Below are 18,671 nucleotides of genomic sequence, written 5' to 3'. Positions count from 1 at the left end.
TTGGCAGATTTGTGATTTGGTCCCTGATTTTCTATTCCTTCAATTCCTCTTTTTTAGTCAAAATTTCACCAAATTTGAACCACATGCTCCTAAACCATCATAGAATATATATATGTTCTTTCAATTTCACTTTTGATAACAAAGTTTCTATTTTTTCAGTTTAACCTCTCAATTTTACATGATTTCCGTATTTATTCATTTCATCTTTCATTTTAAGTACATTTTTCATCAAATTTAAACTGCATACTCCCCTACCACTATAGAATACCTATGTAACTTCAATTCTTTATTTTTTTACTAAAAATATACTCTTTTTTAATTTAGTCATTTAACTTTGCATTTTACTCAATTTAATCTTTTGACTACAATTATTTACAAATTCTTTCTTCACATCAACTCTTTGACTCTTTTATACTCCCATTAATCTTTTATCCTCAAAATACCCTCTTTGAAATATAATATTGTAAATATAATTTTATAATTTTAGATTATATGTGATTTATTAAATAATATTGTAATGTAAAAAGAACAATATATATATCTTATATGGTTAGAGTCAAAAAATTGAAATAAATTCGTACTATAATACTACAAATAATTACAACTAAATTTTTATAGAAACTCAAATAACTAGACTTGAATTTCTCATACTCAACTAAAAATTTTAAGTTCAAGTTATAAAATATGACTCGCCAACTTGGATAACTCAAAAATTTTTTTTGACTAAACTCAACTCAATCGAATGCTCACCCCTATGCGACGTTCACTGTAGACTCATATGCTAAATTAATATTTAATTAACCATGATACCAACTCAATAAACATTTTAATAAAAGGATAGACACCTCAATTAAAAATAAAAATTATATGTAATTAAAATCATAAAAAAAATATTTAACCAAGACTTTTTTAGCTCAATTTTGTCCAATCCATCCATATACCAAACAAACTTCCAACTGTAGACATATAATTCAACAGTGGGAATATCAAATCAAAAGAAGCAAGACATAACAACAAGCATGCTTGCACGAGCAGCCAAATCAAAAACATCAAACAAAATGTTTTTGGAAGGGGATGGACTCTACAAGAATCTAATAGCAACCAGGAAACAAGAAGCTGTCTATTTATTTGCTTAAAGAATGATTCATGCACAGCACCTTCAAACGGGGAGAGACCTATGAGAACCGGTAATATTGCCACGCCTGCAATCACAGCTGCAGACACTTCTTGATTCTTTAACAACACGCTGTGATCTCCTAGTATGAAGCTTGATGTTCACCAACTTACCACCCATCTGTTACAAACAACAAATATTTAGTGATTTCGTATGACTTGCTCAGAATAACAACACCATCGTCTATTCTTTAAAGGAAGCAATGTTAAGATTGAAGATAACAATCAAATGCTCAGGCCATTAACAGTCATTGCCTATGTTAACTCAGACTAGGAATGAGTACAAGATATTAATGTCCGATGATAAAGTTTTCATTTTTCTTATAAGTTCTTCCACATCTTTGAAGGATCATACCCTATACCTATGATATATCTGAATATGTGTGGCACTCATGCCCATGCCCTAGTATGTTTTTGATGTGGACGCCTTAGTTGAAAGCAATATCAGAGAAGGAAGGCAATAAATATATAGAGGGCAGTTAATTAGAGTTTTATTTGTTTCCTCTATTACATTATATTTTTTTCAAAATAACTAAGTCTTGCTAGTCAAGATCCTATATGTTAGGGATCATTATTTTATTTCTATTAGGATTATTTCCTTTGTCACTAAAGGACTATTAAAGGCTGCCATTATTGAATAAAGAAGACAAGCAATTACTCTATTAAGAAAAAAACGTTATTCGTAGAGGGGTTCTGTCAAGGACGAATCTGCCTCTCTGATTAACCATAGGTCAGAGCAGAAATTCTTCCACGTCTAGACTCGTGACTAGATCCTATGCTAAGGCTCATAACAGTTTTGCGCACAAATGTAAGACACAAGTACTTTTAAAAAAAATGACGAGTCAAATCAACGCTCTTTATTAACATGGGTTAAGGCTATTGGGCAACGAGATTGCATCATTACTGCAGATGCTATCCAGGAGCATTTCATTTCATTTTACTTTAAAGTTCTTAAGCTCGAAGTCGGGAACAAGTTTAAGCTCAAAGCAATATAAATTCAGCATAATTTCTCAAATAAAATAACCAGATGAATTTAAGCTAAATATAGTGGTGAACAGTGTTACAAACCAGTCTCCAAACCAAATCTTCTGGACCCAAGGGTTGAGCTGGACTAGAGTACACAAAATGCCTTGAGAACTGGAAATTGAGAAAAAAAAAATCAGTCAACTTCACATTATAAAATATAGTAGTACTGGTTTTATCATACAAACTTGAAAAGATGAAAGATAAACAAGAAATTGATAAAGTACCATCCAATTATTAATAAACTTAACATTTGGGTAGAAGAAATAATACCATACAAGCATTGAGAGATGAACATACAAAAGATGCCAAGTTCTGGTTTTTGAAAAAGTGAAATGTGCGTACTAATCCTAATGCTAAAATTCTCCAATGTGCAAAAAAATGATTGTAAGAGGCATAAAGTGATCGATATCCAAAGATGCCAGGTTTTGGCTTGAAAGTGAAAATATGAATGCTAGACCAAATATTAAAATTTTCTCCCCATGTACAAGCACGGCCAACATGAGTAAAAAATTTGTCATTATATCTAACCATTGTGCAACATAAAGATAAGACAAATCTAGAGCAGGATCAAAATGCAGAATCTGCAATCACAAACCTCCACAAGATTCTTCCTCATTTCTCTGATCTGAGTAGAGCTAATGCCTTTTAAATATGTTAGCAGCCAACCAGGTTGCACAGAGTCAGTTGAAGAAACAAATATAGCTATCTGCATGAAAGGAAACAATAACAATAGAACCTGTGATTTAATCTGTCTAATATGCAGAAATTATATAACCCCAATGAACTACATGGTAGCAGCTTAATGAGATTCATTGCAAAATTTAATCCATTGCTTATTTAACTGTTTCACTAAAGTCAAACAAATTCTTAAAGGGGAAAGGGGATAATAAAAAGTATATATACAATTAAATTTCATACGGTAAAAAGACTCCCAGAATATGGAATGAAATGAGATCATATAATTGTCCCAAACATTACATACAAGAAAACAGCACTATACAGAGGGAGAAAGATGGCCTCTCCCACAGGCAACAGAATCCAATATATCTATTCTGCAGAAACTCTGTAAAAAGTACATGGAGCACCAACAAAACCAAATTACCCTTTACCCAAGGACATCAAAGTGCCCATTCAAACCATACCAAGCACCAACAAAACTAAATTACCCATTTCAAGTTACACACGTAGGATTTGTTGCCTGTATTCTTGATGCATAAACAAGATGAAAAAACACCAAATTGGCCATAAATCTGGTTCTCTTAACACTATGATGATCTATACAAATTGCCACCAATAATAAAGAATTCATAACCATACACTTCATGCAACATGAAACGATGAAGGCAGTCTCATAAGCCTTATGCAGTAACATGTACAATCACATCTTCAGCAAAAAAATGCAACTTTCCGAAAATGGCAAGAAAGAAATAATAAATTATTTAATTTCATCATGCAACAAATAAAACAGGAGGCTGATTTCAAACCGACAGAACTCTAAATTACGAGACTGAGCAGAATATCAATAATACTCTCAGTACCATATAATAAGCAACTTTTGGGCAACCATAAAACAAAAAGTAAAAAGCACTGATAGGTTAGCCACAATGCATCAAAGGAAAGCCAGCAACAATTAAAGCTTTAAAAACTGCATACCTTTCTATAATCTAGTATTCCTTCAAAAGGAAGCTCCAATTCATCGCTAATAATAACAGGGATACACCCACTAACAATAGCATCAAACAATCTAGCAGAGGAAGGAGTATCGCCAGCTGGACTTAAACAAAATGTAGACCTGGTGACAGGAATAACACAACCATTATGATGAAGTGGGACACAAGACTGTAAAAGAGAACCATTCGATCTTACGTGCGCATCCCCTTTTGAGCAGCAGCTTTCCCTTGCTCCCCAACTGTTCCTTCTTCTATCACTACATCCTTTGCATCTGCTAATTCTGTTACAAGTTTAGAACGTATCTTTCCTCCCTGAAAAAGCAAAACTACAAATTAAGCATCCAAAAGATTGAATGAGATACATTAGCATGTGAGACAAAGGAGAGAGAATGTAGAAGACAAAACAGGTAAAGCTATTCACCAGCCAACCCTTAAAAAAGACATGAAGGACAGGTAAATAACACCATCAAATCAATGAAAAATGAAAAACAGCATTTACAAGAATCGATATAATCTCAAAGAGAAAATTAATGAAAAAAATACTTCAGAATAACTGTGTTCTCAGTATCATTAATTTTTTTATTTGATTTCAATTTCAACCTTTCTCACTCTCAAGCAAGCATCCATATACATGCATACAGAGAAAGCCCAAGAAGGCATCTTTCTTACTTGTTTCACTTTCTTCTGTTTAGAACTAAGAGTTGGCAAGTCTTTATATTAAAGACCAAATACCCATCGATCCTAATGGGAAAACAATGGACACAAAGGATTATGGTGATTATAATGTCCCCTTTCTCCGCTCCCTCCCTCTATTATTTCTTTCCTGTCATACAATTCTTGTGTCTGAAAAAGGAAAAAAGAAAGAAATGGCATGTCCTTGGGCTAGATCTCTTGCATATGTATCCACATAATAAGCCCAAATATTATCCTACTTCTTTCCATGTTCTATCAAGTATAATTCAAGAAAAAAATTCAAACAGATTAATAAGACAGTCAGAACTCTTACAGCATTTCTCTTTAGTCGTCCACGGAAGAAGACCAGTGTGGTTCTCTTGGATTCACTTTCGGACACACAATTTGCATCACATAAATCAACATTTGCAACATATGGGAGAATAAGGTCTTTCTCCAGTGAAACTTGCCCTGGCTTGTACCTAGGATGTTAGAAGATACCACTTTTTCAGAGATTGAAATGACTGAAAACTAGCAACATAATAAATCTCATTTGCAATGGTCCTATGGTTACCAATTCCCTGTGGAGTCCATATCTGGTAAAAGCCAAATTGCATTTTTCACATATCTGCGAACCGACTTAAAGGACCATGGATGATGAATGGGAAATATGTGGTCCCTTCCTTCAGATCGTTTCCATGCAGGCTGATATGTCACCCATTTCAGGGCTTCCTGAAAACCATACAAAGCAAGGGCCTAGGATAAGTAAATTCTAAAAGCTAATAGCACAAAATGTCCACATGCAACAATACAGCCAAAGTCCTTGAAGGGAAATTACACACTATTTTGTCCAATATCTCTCAACAACTTTTCAAAAAAAAAAGGAATTAGCAAAGGATGACGTAATCAATGTCTTAAAATAAGTTACTATGATAAAGAACCTACAGAAACAAGTTAATGTAAATTTAATATTGAGAGTTGAGCTTAGTGGTTGACGATAGTTAAGAATAATTTGCACACAAGGATACTAAAACACAATCAATTTAGAAAATACATGGGACTTGATCCAATTGTGATTTTCTTTTCTTCTCCTACCCCCCTCTGAAACCAAGCACTCATACTGATTGACCTAAATTGTCAACATTGATAAACCTGAATACCCAACCCAATAATCACAACACGACAACACATGAACATACCAAAGACTGAAAAAAAATCAGTGGAATAGGAATTGAACCAAGCGCCTCTTTCAAACAATAAAAGCCGCAGTAATAAGAACATTTAGATGTAAAATATCATAAAACCTGGAAAAGCACTCACACCCTATATAAGGCCTTGCATTGTTGCTTCTCCAACAAGAAAAAACTAATTGTGGTGAAAAACGGCACGTAAAACAAATCTGCCTCCTCCTGCCTATCAACTCTCACAACATTTTTCAAAAGCCTTTCAGATTCAGGTGCAATCAAATCCGCCCACAGCCAATAATCAATAGAATGCTGCACCACCAGAAGAACAACAAAATTTAAAGTATCATAACAAACAAACCATTTTCTCGTAAATGAAGGACAATTCCAGTCCCTTTTATTTTCCAAGGAAATCCAATCGATAATCTTCAACAGGTTCCAAAGAGAAATAAATTCCAATTAAGAATACTTGATAATTTTACCTGCTCGATCAAACGGTGAACAGGGCTACCGTTGGAGGTTAGATTAGATGTTCCTCGGTAAGTATTCCGAAACAACCAAAGCAAATCGAAGGTGAACTTCTTCGGCATATCGTAAACGTAAACCCTAATCGGGAAATTCAGCGGGTAGTACGGATCTCGGTGCACCCAATCCATTTCCTTGGCGAACTGTCGATCGTCGAAGCTCGTTACGTCATCATGGAGAGCTGAACGCACCGTATCGTCGGAAGTGCGGTAGGTGGGAGCCTTGTGGGTGAGGAAGTTCTCGAGGGAAGCGACGAAGGAGGTTTCGGGTGGGACGCGGGGGTGCGGGTGGGTATAGGTGGAGGAGGAGGCGGTGGGATGAGAGGGAGAAGAGAAGAAGAAGAAGGGGAAAGAGATGGCAAGGAGAGAGAGGACGGAGAAGAGGAGGAGGAGTTGGGATTTGGATCTGGTGGAGGACGATGGCATTTGCTTCGCTCGCATTTTTCTTTTTTCTTTTTTGGGAGATCTTAGGAGGTTTGGAAGAGTTGCAAAGATCTGATATGAAAATGAAATATGTGGATCTTTTTCAAGAATTTTAATATTTCATTGGGTTAACGTAAAAATAAATAATTGTTTAAATTATACTTTAAATTAATTTTAGGGGTTTAAATAGTGTTTCATTAAAATTAAGTCTCTAATGTTTATTTAGTTATAAGTCATACATTTAGATGTCTACACTGTAAAAACCTTTAAAAAACTGTTAAATTTGTCGTTTTTATATTTTTAAAAAATTAAATTAATTTTTTTTTAAAATATATATATATATTTTTAAATAACAAAGACTTTTAAAAAATATAAAAAAAACCCATAAATACTTAAAATCGACAAAATTTTTAGGATAATGTAATTGAAAAAAAAAATTAAGATAATGTGATTGTGAAATTATTTGTTTTAATAGGGATATTCCTACAGTGACCACGAGAGACGCATGGTACTCTGGACGACCTTGCTTTTAACGCCATGAAAGCAGTGTGTCCACAACGTTAGAGTGAGACTCACATGGTTTTCCATGCGTCTCCAATTCAGTCCATCTAGCTCCCTGATGAAGCTCCCTGCATGACTCGTGAAGCCTACTCCATGCATGGCAATCTGCCCATTGCATGGAAGGGATAAAAGCTGCAATAATGCAACAATAATATGGAGTAATAATTCAGATGGAGTTTGTATTATATATGAATTATGAGAGAGTGGATAATTGGGAAAGTAAAGAGAAAGAAGAGAAGAAGAAAACATAAAAAATAAGGGAAGAAATAAATGAAGAAGAAGAAAGAAATTTAAAGGTAATTTTTATCTTTTTGTTGTTGTTTAAGTTAATTAGTTTGACAAAATTTTTAGGATAATTTGATTGATTTTTTTTAAGATAATGTGGTTGTGAAATTATTTGCTTCAATATGGCGATTGTTATAATAACCACGAGAGACGTATGATACTCTAACCGACCTTGCTTTGACGCCGTGAAGGTAGTGTGTCCTCGACGTTGGAGTGGGAGTCGCATGGCTTTCTAGGTGTCTCCAATTCAGTCTATCCAGCTCCCCGGTGAAGCTCCCTGCATAACCCGTGAAGCCTGCTCCCTGCATGGCAACAATAATAGCTGCAATAATGTAACAATAATATAGAGCATTAATTTAGCTGGAGTTTGTAATATATATGAGTTATGGGAGGGTGGATAACCGGGAAAGTAAAGAGAAAGGAGAGGATAAGAAAACATAAGAAATAAGGGAAGAAAAAAAAAAGAATAAGAAGAAAGAAATCCTCAGGTAATTTTTAATTTTTTGTTGTTGTTTAAATTAGTTAGTTAGTTTGACAAAATTTCTAGGATAATGTGTGATTTTTTTTAAGATAACGTGGTTGTAAAATTATTCGTTTCAATAGGGCGATAGCTACAATGACACATTGACCAAGTGAGACGCATGGTATTTCGGGCGATCTAGCTTTGATAACATGAAGGTAGTGCATCCCCGACATTGGAGTGGGAGTTCCATGGTTTTCCATGCCTATCTAATTCAGTCTGCCTACATGACCCGTGAAGCCTGCTCCTTGATGACAGTCTGCCCCATGCATGGCAGCAATAATAGCTGCAATAATGCAACAATAATATGGAGCAATAATTCAACTAGAGTTTGTAATACATATGGGATATGGGAGGATGGATAACTGAGAAAGTAAAGAGAAATGAGAGGAGAAGAAAACGTAAGAAATAAGGGAAGAAAAAATGAAGAAGAAAAATTTTCATGTAATTTTTAATTTGTTGTTGTTGTTAAATTAGTTAGTTAGTTTGGTAAAATTTTTAGGATAATGTGATTGAATTTTTTTAAGATAATGTGATTGTGAAATTATTTATTTCAATATGGAGATTGCTACTGTGACTACGAGAGACACATGGTACTCTAGGCGATCTTGCTTTGACACCATGAAGGCAGTGCATCCTTGACTTTTGAGTGAGAGTCACATGGTTTTCCATGCATCTCAAATTCAGTACATCCAACTCCCCCGTGAAGCTCCCTACATGACTCACAAAGCCTGCTCCCTGCATGGCAACAATAATGGCTACAATAATGCAACAATAATATGGAGTGATAATTCAGCTAGAGTTTGTAATATATATGGGATATGAGAGGGTGCATAACCGGTAAAGTAAAGAGAAAGGAGAGGAGAATAAAATATAAGAAATAAGGGAAGAAAGAAAGGAAGAAGAAGAAGAAGAAACAAATCATCAGATAATTTTTAAGTTTTTGTTGTTTAAATTAGTTAGTTAGTTAGGTAAAATTTTTAGGATAATGTGATTGATTTTTTTTAATATAACGTCGTTGTGAAATTATTTACTTCAATAGGGCAATTACTATAGTGACCTCGAGAGACGCATGATACTTCGGGCAACCTTACTTTGACTCCATGAAAGCAGCGTGTCCTCGACATTGGAGTGTGAGTTAAATGATTTTCCATGCATCTCCAATTCAGTCCATCTAGCTCCCCGGTGAAGTCTATCCCCTGCGTGGCAACAATAATAGTTGCAATGATGCAACAATAATTCAGTTGGAGTTTGTAATATATATGGGTTATGGGAGGGTGAATAACCGGGAAAGTAAAGAGAAAAAAGAGGATAAAAAAACATAAGAAATAAGGGAAAAAACACAACAATAAGATGATAGAAATCCTCGTGTACTTTTTAAATTTTTTGTTGTTGTTTAAATTAGTTAGTTAGTTTGGCAAAATATCTAGGGTAATGTGATTGAATTTTTTAAGATAACATAGTTGTAAAATTATTTGCTTCAATAGGGCGATTGCTATACTGACCACGCGAGATGCATGGTACTCTAGGCGACCTAGCTTTGACACCTGAAGGTCCATGCGTCTCCAATTCAGTCCATCCAGCTACACGGTGAAGCTCCCTACATGACCCGTGAAGCTTGCTCCTTGATGGTAGTCTGCCCTATTCATGGCAGTAATAATAGTTGCAACAATGCAACAATAATATGGAGCAATAATTCAGTTGGAGTTTATAATATATATGGGTTATGGGAGGATGGACAACCAGGAAAGTAAAGAGAAAGAAGATAGGAAGAAAACATAAGAAATAAGGGAATAAAGAAAGGAAGAAGACGAAATAAATCCTCATGTAATTTTTAATTTTTTGTTGTTGATTAAATTAGTTAGTTATTTTGGTAATTTTTTTAGGATAATTTGATTGATTTTTTCAAGATAATGTAGTTATGTAATTATTTGTTTCAATACCGCGATTGGTAGAGTGACTATGTAAGACGCATGATACTCCAAGCGACCTTGCTTTTACGCCATGAAGGCAATGCGCCCTTGACATTCAAGTGGGAGTCGTATTGTTTTGCATGCATCTCTAATTCGGTCCATCCATCTCTCCGGTGAAGCTCCCTACATGACTCGCGAAGCTTGCTCCCTGCATAACAACAAAATAGCTGCAATAATGTGGAGCAATAATTCAACTAGAGTTTGTATTATATATGGGTTATGGGACGATGGATAACTGGGAAAGTAAAGATAAAGGAGAGGATAATAAAACATAAGAAATAAGGGAAGAAAGAAATCATCATGTAATTTTTAAGTTATTGTTACTGTTTAAATTAGTTAGTTGGTAAAATTTGTAGGATAATGTGATTGAAGTTTTTTAAGATAACGTCATGATATTATTTGCTTTAACAGGGAAATTGTTACAATGACCACGGGAGACACATGATATTCCGGGTAACCTTACTTTGACTCCATGAAGGCAGTGTGTCGTCGACGTTAGAGTGGGAGTCACATGATTTTCCATGTATCTCTAATTCAGTCCATCCAGCTCCTCGGTGAAGCTCTCTGCATGGCGGTCTAGCCCATGTGTGGTAGCAATAATAGTTGCAATGATGCAACAATAATATGGAGAAATAATTCAGTTGGAGTTTGTAATATATAAGGCTTATGGGAAGGTGGACAATCGGGAAGTAAAGACAAATGAGAGGAGAAGAAAACACAAGAAATAAGAGAAGAAAACAAAAGAAATAAGAGAAGAAAGAAGTCCTCAGGTAAATTTTATTTTTTTGTTGTTTAAATTAGTTAGTTAGTTTGGCAAAAATTTTAGGATAATGTGATTGATTTTTTTAAAGATAATGTGGTTGTGAAATTATTTGCTTCAATAGGCCAATTGATAAAGTGATCATGGGAGACGCATGATACTCCGGGCGACCTTGCTTTGACGCCATGAAGGTAGTATGTCCTCGACGTTGGAGTGGGAGTTACATAGTTTTCCATGCGTCTCCAATTCAGTCCATCCAGCTCCCTAGTGACACTCCCTGCATAGTAGTCTACCCCCTGTATAGCAGCAATAATAACTGTTATAATGCAACAATAATATGTAGCGATAATTCAGCTGGAGTTTGTAATATATATGGAATATGTGAGGGTAGATAACTGAGAAAGTAAAGAGAAAGAAGAGGAGAAGAAAACATAAGAAATAATGGAAGAAAAAAAAGGAAGAAGAAGAAAGAAATCATCAGGTAATTTTTAATTTTTGTTGTTGTTTAAATTAGTTAGTTAGTTTGACAAAATTTTTAAGATAATGTGATTGAATTTTTTTAAGATAATATGGTTGTGAAATTATTTGCTTCAATAGGACGATTGCTACAATGACCTTGGGAGACACAATGTACTTTGGGCGACCTTTATTTGACGCCATGAAGGCACTACGTCCTCGACGTTGGAGTGGGAGTCACATGATTTTTCATGCATCTCCGATTCAGTCAATCCAGCTCGTTGGTGAGCTCCCTGTGTGGCGGTATGCCCTTGCATGCTAGTAATAATAGTTGCAAAAATGCAACAATAATTCAATTGGAATTTGTAATATATGGGTTATGAGAGGGTGGATTATAGAGAAAGTAAAGAGAAAGGAAATGAAAAGAAAACATGAGAAATAAGGGAAGAAAGAAAAGAAGAAGAAGAAAGAAATGTTATAAAATCATAAGGTATTAGAAGTATCATGGAAATAAAAATGTATACTATTAAAGTTGTATTTATAATTTGATGAGTGACAAAGTTATAAATATAAACTAACTTATTCTTAAATCAGTTATATAAAGGGGTTATGGTCCCCAATAAATAGATCATCTCGTATTATTCTTATCCCGTAAGAGAGTTTATACTCAAAAGAATTATATTTTCTTGGAAGATCATAACTAAATAAAGATTCAAGGATTTCAAACTATCGATTAATTCATGTACGCTTCTGTAAATCTAGTTTATTCTATTCTTGATGGTCTGACATGTTAGATCCTGGTTGATTTTCATATTTATTATGGTTTGGTTCTAACAAGTGATATCATCGCCTTGTCATGTTAAACCATTGAGAATCAATTGTTTTTAAAGTTTATGATTTATGAGATTAAAATTTTCATATAAAAATTTAGGGTTTAATTTGTTCCTTCATGCATCGATTGATATATAGATTTACCAATTTTAGTGAATTATGTGCGTTAACTTATTAATGCATTAACTTAGGGTTTGCTACTAATTTTGTGCATTAACCTTTGTTGGCTTGAGCTTAAAAACTCGTACGGTAATTATGGGAATTTTTTAATTACCGGTTATGTTTTTGTTTCTATTTTTAATGTACTGAGAGTAAGTTTGAATTACATAGAAATTGGTGTTTTCACCATTCTAACGCAAAGTATTGTCTTTGGTATTTAATACCTATTTTATTATGACAGCTTAAGTAGTTTTATCATATTTATTGGTCTTGTTTTGCATATTTAATGAGCACGTTGTTTAGGGACGGAGCTTCCTTAAGGGTAAGGGTCCCGCCCTTATTAAAATTTTTATATTCGATATAATTTTAATTTAATAATATTTTAGTTCATGTGAAAATATATATTTAAATTTAAAAAATATAAAAATTATTAAATATTTAATCAAGTAACAGTCGAACTAAATAATGATAAGTATGTGTTCTCAAATATTTAGTCTATTACAATTTAGGTAATTGTAATTTTAAATATTAGACAAATTAAAAGTTTTCTTTTGAATTTTGAGTTTTTTATTATAAATTTAAGGGGAATACAAGGTAGTATCAGGGCCGGCCCTGGGCCGGAGCAGGATGGGCACCCGCCTAGGGCCCACAAAATAAATTTTTAGTATATTTTTTTTTATTTTTCTGATAATAAATTAAAAAATTGTAAAATAAAATAGAGTAATATATGAATTTAATACATAAACTATTAGTTCTGATCCGTTTTGGTACTTAAACTTTTAATTTTTTCAAAATCATATATTAACGTTTAGTTTTCATTTCATTTTAGTATCCGTCGTTAAAAACTTAACGCGTTTAGTACCTAACTATCAGTTTTGGTTTGTTTTAGTACCTAAAATTTAAAAAAATAAAACTTAACGTTAAATTTTGAATGTATACTAAAATGAAATAAAAAGACTAAAGTTTTTAACGGTGGGTACTAAAATGAAACAAAAACTAAACTTTACGTATGGTTTTGAAAAAATTAAAAGTTTAAGTACTAAAACATACCAAAACTAATAATTTAGGTACTAAACACTCAATAAAATAATGGGACCCATAAATTTATTAAGGTGTCAATATCTTTATTGAATTTTATATTAACGTTAATAAATTGTTCTTCCATAAAATACTAATTTAATATTTCTTTCTCAAAATTAAAAAAAAAAATCAATTGAACTCTTTAATTTTGGTCTTCCCAAATTCCCACTATCAATTCACCAAATCTCTTTCCCGATTTTTTATATCAATAAAAAAATTTATTAACATTATTTTTTTTTCAAAACTTAATAAGAAGAAAAAATTTAAGTATAATTAACATGTTTCTTTTCTTTTTCATGTTTCATTTGAAAATTATTATTATCATTTTTAATTTATCATATTTCTCTTACACGTAAAATCACAATTGTTTATTATCAATTATGGTGCTTGAATCATATTGAAGATTGCTCTTAAAATTCTAGATAAACCACATTTTCAAATTGTTTCTTTTAATTTTATATATTTTCAAATTTTAGATAAGATCGTTCTTTTATTTTCAAATGTTATGTTATGTATTGAGAAAAATATATTGGAAAGCATTGATGTTGATACTATTATCAATGGTTTTGCATAAAAAATATCGAATGTAATAATTTTTTTATAAGTATTTGTATTCTTAAATATATTTTTTTGACATCTTTTATATTGTAATGAATTACTATTTTTTAATTTAATAAAAAAATTTAATAAATTTTTTATATTACATATTTCTTAATTTTTTTATATTAGGGGCCCATTTTTTATTTTTGCCCCGAGCCTATAAATATTCAGGACCGGCCCTGGGTAGTATATGTACAAAAACTTTCAACTATTTGACAATGAACGCTCATACTCTTACATATGTAGTGCTTGAACTCGGGACCTTAAGGATAACAACAATCTCCTTAATCACTAAGGTCGCTTGTTCATGTTGAATTTCGAGTTTAAATACATAATAAGTCTTTATATTTTTTCTTAAATATTTTGGCCCTTGTCAATAATTAATTTTGGCCCTTGTCAATATTTAATTTTGGCTCCGTCCTTAATTGTTTCTCTTTTGGTCATATGGAAGCATTTAGAAGAGAAATTTATATGAAATTTTCCTCAAATTATTAGAATGATTGTATTTATGTTATGATATTTGTTTCGAAGCATATACTATTGTTTTCGGTTAGTTAAACTGTGTATTTGTGCTATGATATCTATTATGAAACATGTATGGAAGTAAAAGTAACTTTTTGTGAATGCATGATTCTGGAATTAACATGCATTATAAAGTTAGATTAATAATTTATATTATCAACGGTATAAGTTTGGATTAAAATTTTGAATATATGTCTAATATCATAGTTATGAATTATGGATTTGATTTTGGTTTCTTTTTCTTGTATCATGTTTTGATTCAATAGGATGAATCTATGATTAAGAAATTCTTAAGAGATAGTTAAAGATTTAAGGTTTTTGGTTTCTAATAACATCATTTAGACAATTTTATTATGAGTTACTTCGAAAACCATGACGTTATTAGAAAATTCAGTTTTGGTTTTTGATTGTTAAGGGTTATAGAATATATATTTGACATTTGTATATTCGATTCAGTTTGATTAAAGATTTAATTCACTACACTACAACAAAACTAGTTTATAGCGACGTTGTAAGAGACAATGCCGCTAAAGACTCGAACTTTGTAGCGTTTCTGAAACAAACGCCACAATAAGCTTATTTATAGTGGTGTTCTCATTTAACGCCACAATTTTTCGTAACATTAGTGGCATTTGTAACTAAAAACGCCGCAATAGGATTAACGTTAAGTGGCGTTCTATGAAAACGCCGCACTTGACAAGATATGGCGTTTGAAATTGAAAACGCCGCAAATTTTGAGTTTTTATATCCTAAAACCCCTAGCCCTTTTTCATCTTCTTTTCTTTCTGGTTTTCCTTTACTTCCTTTCTGCCGTTTACCCCAAACCCATAAATTAATTTAAGCCGATCTCAGTCCTTCTTTGGCTGCTTCGTCGATCTCGCAAATTCCTTTCTTCAAATCTGTTGCTTCACCCATTTGCTTCGTTGCTTCGATGTTTCACTCTGCCAGACCTCAAACTCTTCTGCTTCACTATCGAACCCCAAACCCATATGCTTCACTGCCGATCTAACGTTTGCTTGGCAAGTTTTTAAGAATAGATGATGATGTTCTTCAAATTAATGAGGTAAATTCGATGCATTTTTCGTTAACGTTATTCCCAATTTCTGTTTTTTTTCTCTAAGAAATGGAAAATATAGTTCAGATTTTGGAGTATTTGGGTGTTGGGGTTTTCCATTATAATTGTATTTCCTTGATTCAGGACAACATTTGATCTTTTAATGGTTTCCATTACAGGTTCGCCTCTATGATGTTTTTGCCCAACGGAGACCAGTTATATCTTTCGACTTCAGGGAGACCCCTATAAAAGCAGTTGCAGAAGACCTAGATGGTCATACAATCTATATAGGAAATGGATCTGTTGACCTTGCTTCGGTGGATGTACGCATAGGTACGGGATTTGTTCTACGTGCTCGTTCTAAAATTCTTTATGCCATTATGCATTTCTGATTCTTGGTAGCTCAGTCATTCATGTGAAGGAATTTAAGTCAGCTTTTCATATTATGTTGGTGATATTATTCTGGTGAAGTTATTGAAGTTTTCAGAGATCTAGGTTGGAATTTTTGTTTACTACGGACATGCCACTTATTTTATGCTAATTTTCCCTTTGAGATCAAAATCAGGGCAGTTTACAGATTTCTTCAATTCATTATTGTCTCCATTAAAAGCAGGCTTAAAGTGTTCTTTGAGTTATATGTGCAACAGGTTATATTGATATACATTTTATCTTAATGCCTTAGTAAGAAATTCTGTTTTTACATATTTGTTAGTTGAAATGATGTGGTTCAACTATTCTATCCCTCTTTTTATGCTTCTGCCAAAATTCGAGATGGAACTAATGAAAACGTAGGTTGGACTTACTGGTTTCCTGTAGAGAATCTGAAATAAGTATAAATCACTGATATCTTTTTTGCATAGTTTCTTGACTAAGATTTTCTTTAATGATTTGAGGTCTATTTTTCGTTAATTTCGGTTAATGGTGGAAGTATTTCCTAACAGGAAAATTGTTAGGATACTTTTTGGGGAAGTTTTCTGGAAGCATCTGATCCATTGCCTGGCACCCTGACTCTCTGTAATAGCATTGAAGAAATCAGCCACCTATAGCTTGAGCTGCCTCGAAAAATGGGTGGCCCCTGAGAAGGTTTTACTGCAACTCTGAACCAATCCTTTCATCTTTATTCTTTTCCTTTTCCTATTACTCTTACAGCCAATACTTATCTTTGTTTATGGGGGTCCAGGGTGATTTGCCGTTGCTTTTATTTCTTTCAAAAGCAGAAGTGATACCTGAACCTCTCGGTGTAGTTCTCATTTTCTCGTCTTGGAATTTCCCAATCAGTGATATCTCTTTTTTTAGCCAAGAATTGTGCAGAATGTTAATGATTTTCAAGTTTTGATGTTACACTCTATGCGGAAGATGAAAAGCCAGGTCCCTCCTACAGGTATGGACACAAGATTTTTTTGTTTAGAGCTAATGTTTAAAATTTTAAGGGACGAACATATATACATGTTGTTCTTGTTACAGCAGTGGCATTGGATCCATTGATCGGGGCAATATCTACTGGGAACATGGTGCTGCTAAAACCATCAGAACTAGCCCCGACATGCATGTCTTTTCTCACTCAAGTCATTCCTCAATACTTGGACAACGAAGCCATTAAGGTCATCGGTGGCGGAGCAGATGTAGGTGAATGACTATTTGAGCTGAAATGGGACAAAATATTCTTTACCGGTAATAAGTTTCCTCCACTTTAAAAACATTCCAATGTATCCAATGATCGAATTCAACAAATATTTCTGCTTTCGGTTGATCTGTAGGAAGTCCACGAGTTGGCCACTTGGTCATGACTGCAGCTGCAAGACATTTGACTCTGGTTACTTTAGAGCTTGGTGGCAAATGCCCTGCCATTGTGCATAATACTCTCTTCAACCCTTCAAAAGCAAAGGTATTTTTACTTATTTCATGTATCATTTAAAGCCTTATGTATGTATATATGAAGAGGATCAATGGTTTGACGCCTTTAATTTGCTTTGTGGTATCAAGGTGACTGCTAAAAGAATTTTAGGGGGAAGTGGCGGCTTTACACCGGACAAGCTTGCATGGCAATAGATTATGTGCTTGTGGAAGAGAAATTAGCTTCTACTTTGGTATTAACTATGGAATTTTTAATGGAATAGGAGAATGGAATTTCAATTTGAATTCATGGATTCTTTTTTTTGGTTTCAGATTGAGATATTAAACAAGTGTATCAAGAGGTTTTATGGTGATAACCTCAAAGAGTTGAAAAGCATCTCCAGAATTGTTAACAGGCACCAGTTTCAAAGATTGGTTAATCTCATGAAAGATCCCCATGCTCCATCCTCAGTTGTTTATGGTGGTTCAGTGAATGAAGAACAACTGCAATTTCTTCTTAAACTCTTCATTTTTGTTAAAATAGTCACCTTTATCTATAAGTACATAGAGCTGATTTCTATGGCATTAAGTTAGCTGAATCATGTATGATGAATGATGATACATTGTTTTCTTTAATAAATTATTTACCTTAACATTCTCTAGCTCCAGAAAGAATGTTGCTTGAGAGAATTAGGCTTTTGGTTACTACAAAATAACATTTGCCTTTACCAGCTCTTTAAATAATGCCATTAGACCCAAGGTTTAAACTCATTAGTAAAATAATATTATATTAGCATTAATGGAAGTTTAAGGATTAAGATAGTGATGATCAACAATTTACGGGTTCAACGAAGAGCAACCCAATCAAACCTGCCTATGCCAACCTTTTACAAATAGTGACGTTTTGTATTATAAACGCCACTAAAAAAATAGAATTAGCAGTGTTTGTGGCCAAAATGTCACTAAAGACAAGAGAATTAGCGACGTTTGTGGCAATAAACACCACAAAAGACAAGAGAATTAGCGGCGTTTATAGACAAAAATGCCACTAAAGATAGGATAATTAGCTGCATTTGTGGATAAAAATGCCACTATAAATTATAACATATAGCGGCGTTTGTAAGAACAAACGCCGCTATATAACTTGACCTTTTGCGACGTTTTAGGTTCACAAACGCCACTAACTTTTGCAGCGTTCGTTTTAGCAGCGGTTCTTGCTGCACTCTTACTAGCGCCGGTATCGTTTTTAAGTGTTTTTAGCAGGGCTTAAAAACGCTGCTATATGACTAAAAAAATGCAACTAAAAACATGTTTTGCGGTAGTGCTAGTGAGTACTTTGACCATGACTTTTGGTTAAATATTGAT

At 33.4% G+C, this 18,671-nt stretch overlaps 1 protein-coding gene and 1 pseudogene across 3 annotated transcripts; one reads left to right on the top strand and one right to left on the bottom strand.

The window, feature by feature from the left end:
- Nucleotides 1-891: 891 nt before the first annotated feature.
- Nucleotides 892-6,724, bottom strand: LOC120170191 (probable arabinosyltransferase ARAD1). 3 transcript variants are annotated; one of them, XM_039178176.1, is made up of 10 exons: nt 6,208-6,724; nt 5,864-6,037; nt 5,116-5,273; nt 4,876-5,023; nt 4,066-4,181; nt 3,853-3,991; nt 2,795-2,905; nt 2,242-2,310; nt 1,153-1,294; nt 892-1,096 (listed from the first exon to the last, which is right to left on the bottom strand). In XM_039178176.1, the coding sequence occupies exons 1-9, from the start codon at nt 6,688-6,690 to the stop codon at nt 1,160-1,162; spliced, it is 1,533 nt and encodes a 510-aa protein (XP_039034107.1). In that variant the 5' UTR covers nt 6,691-6,724; the 3' UTR covers nt 892-1,096; nt 1,153-1,159. The 3 variants fall into 3 exon arrangements, 2 of the variants coding, with proteins under 2 accessions (XP_039034107.1, XP_039034108.1); XM_039178177.1 differs by having other exon boundaries at nt 892-1,100; nt 1,157-1,294; XR_005520747.1 differs by lacking the exons at nt 892-1,096; nt 1,153-1,294 and having other exon boundaries at nt 2,291-2,310; nt 3,491-3,991.
- An 8,818-nt stretch (nt 6,725-15,542) lies between these two features.
- LOC120170215 lies at nt 15,543-17,900 on the top strand (annotated as a pseudogene).
- Nucleotides 17,901-18,671: the final 771 nt, after the last annotated feature.

This window comes from Hibiscus syriacus, unplaced genomic scaffold (genome assembly GCF_006381635.1).
Source record: "Hibiscus syriacus cultivar Baekdansim isolate YM2019G1 unplaced genomic scaffold, ASM638163v2 tig00111774_pilon, whole genome shotgun sequence".
NCBI lineage: Eukaryota > Viridiplantae > Streptophyta > Magnoliopsida > Malvales > Malvaceae > Hibiscus > Hibiscus syriacus.
The sequence above is the reverse complement of the archived record's forward strand: the minus strand, read 5'-3'. Positions and strand labels throughout refer to the sequence as shown.

Bases quoted from the DNA above. Each gene is read 5' to 3' on its own strand.
- LOC120170191 (XM_039178176.1), bottom strand. From the start codon at position 6,690: ATGCGAGCGAAGCAAATGCCATCGTCCTCCACCAGATCCAAATCCCAA. The intron at 6,038-6,207 runs GTAAAATTATCA...CTGGTGGTGCAG, and splicing joins TTCACCGTTTGATCGAGCAG to CATTCTATTGATTATTGGCT. The intron at 5,024-5,115 runs GTAACCATAGGA...CTAACATCCTAG, and splicing joins ATGGACTCCACAGGGAATTG to GTACAAGCCAGGGCAAGTTT.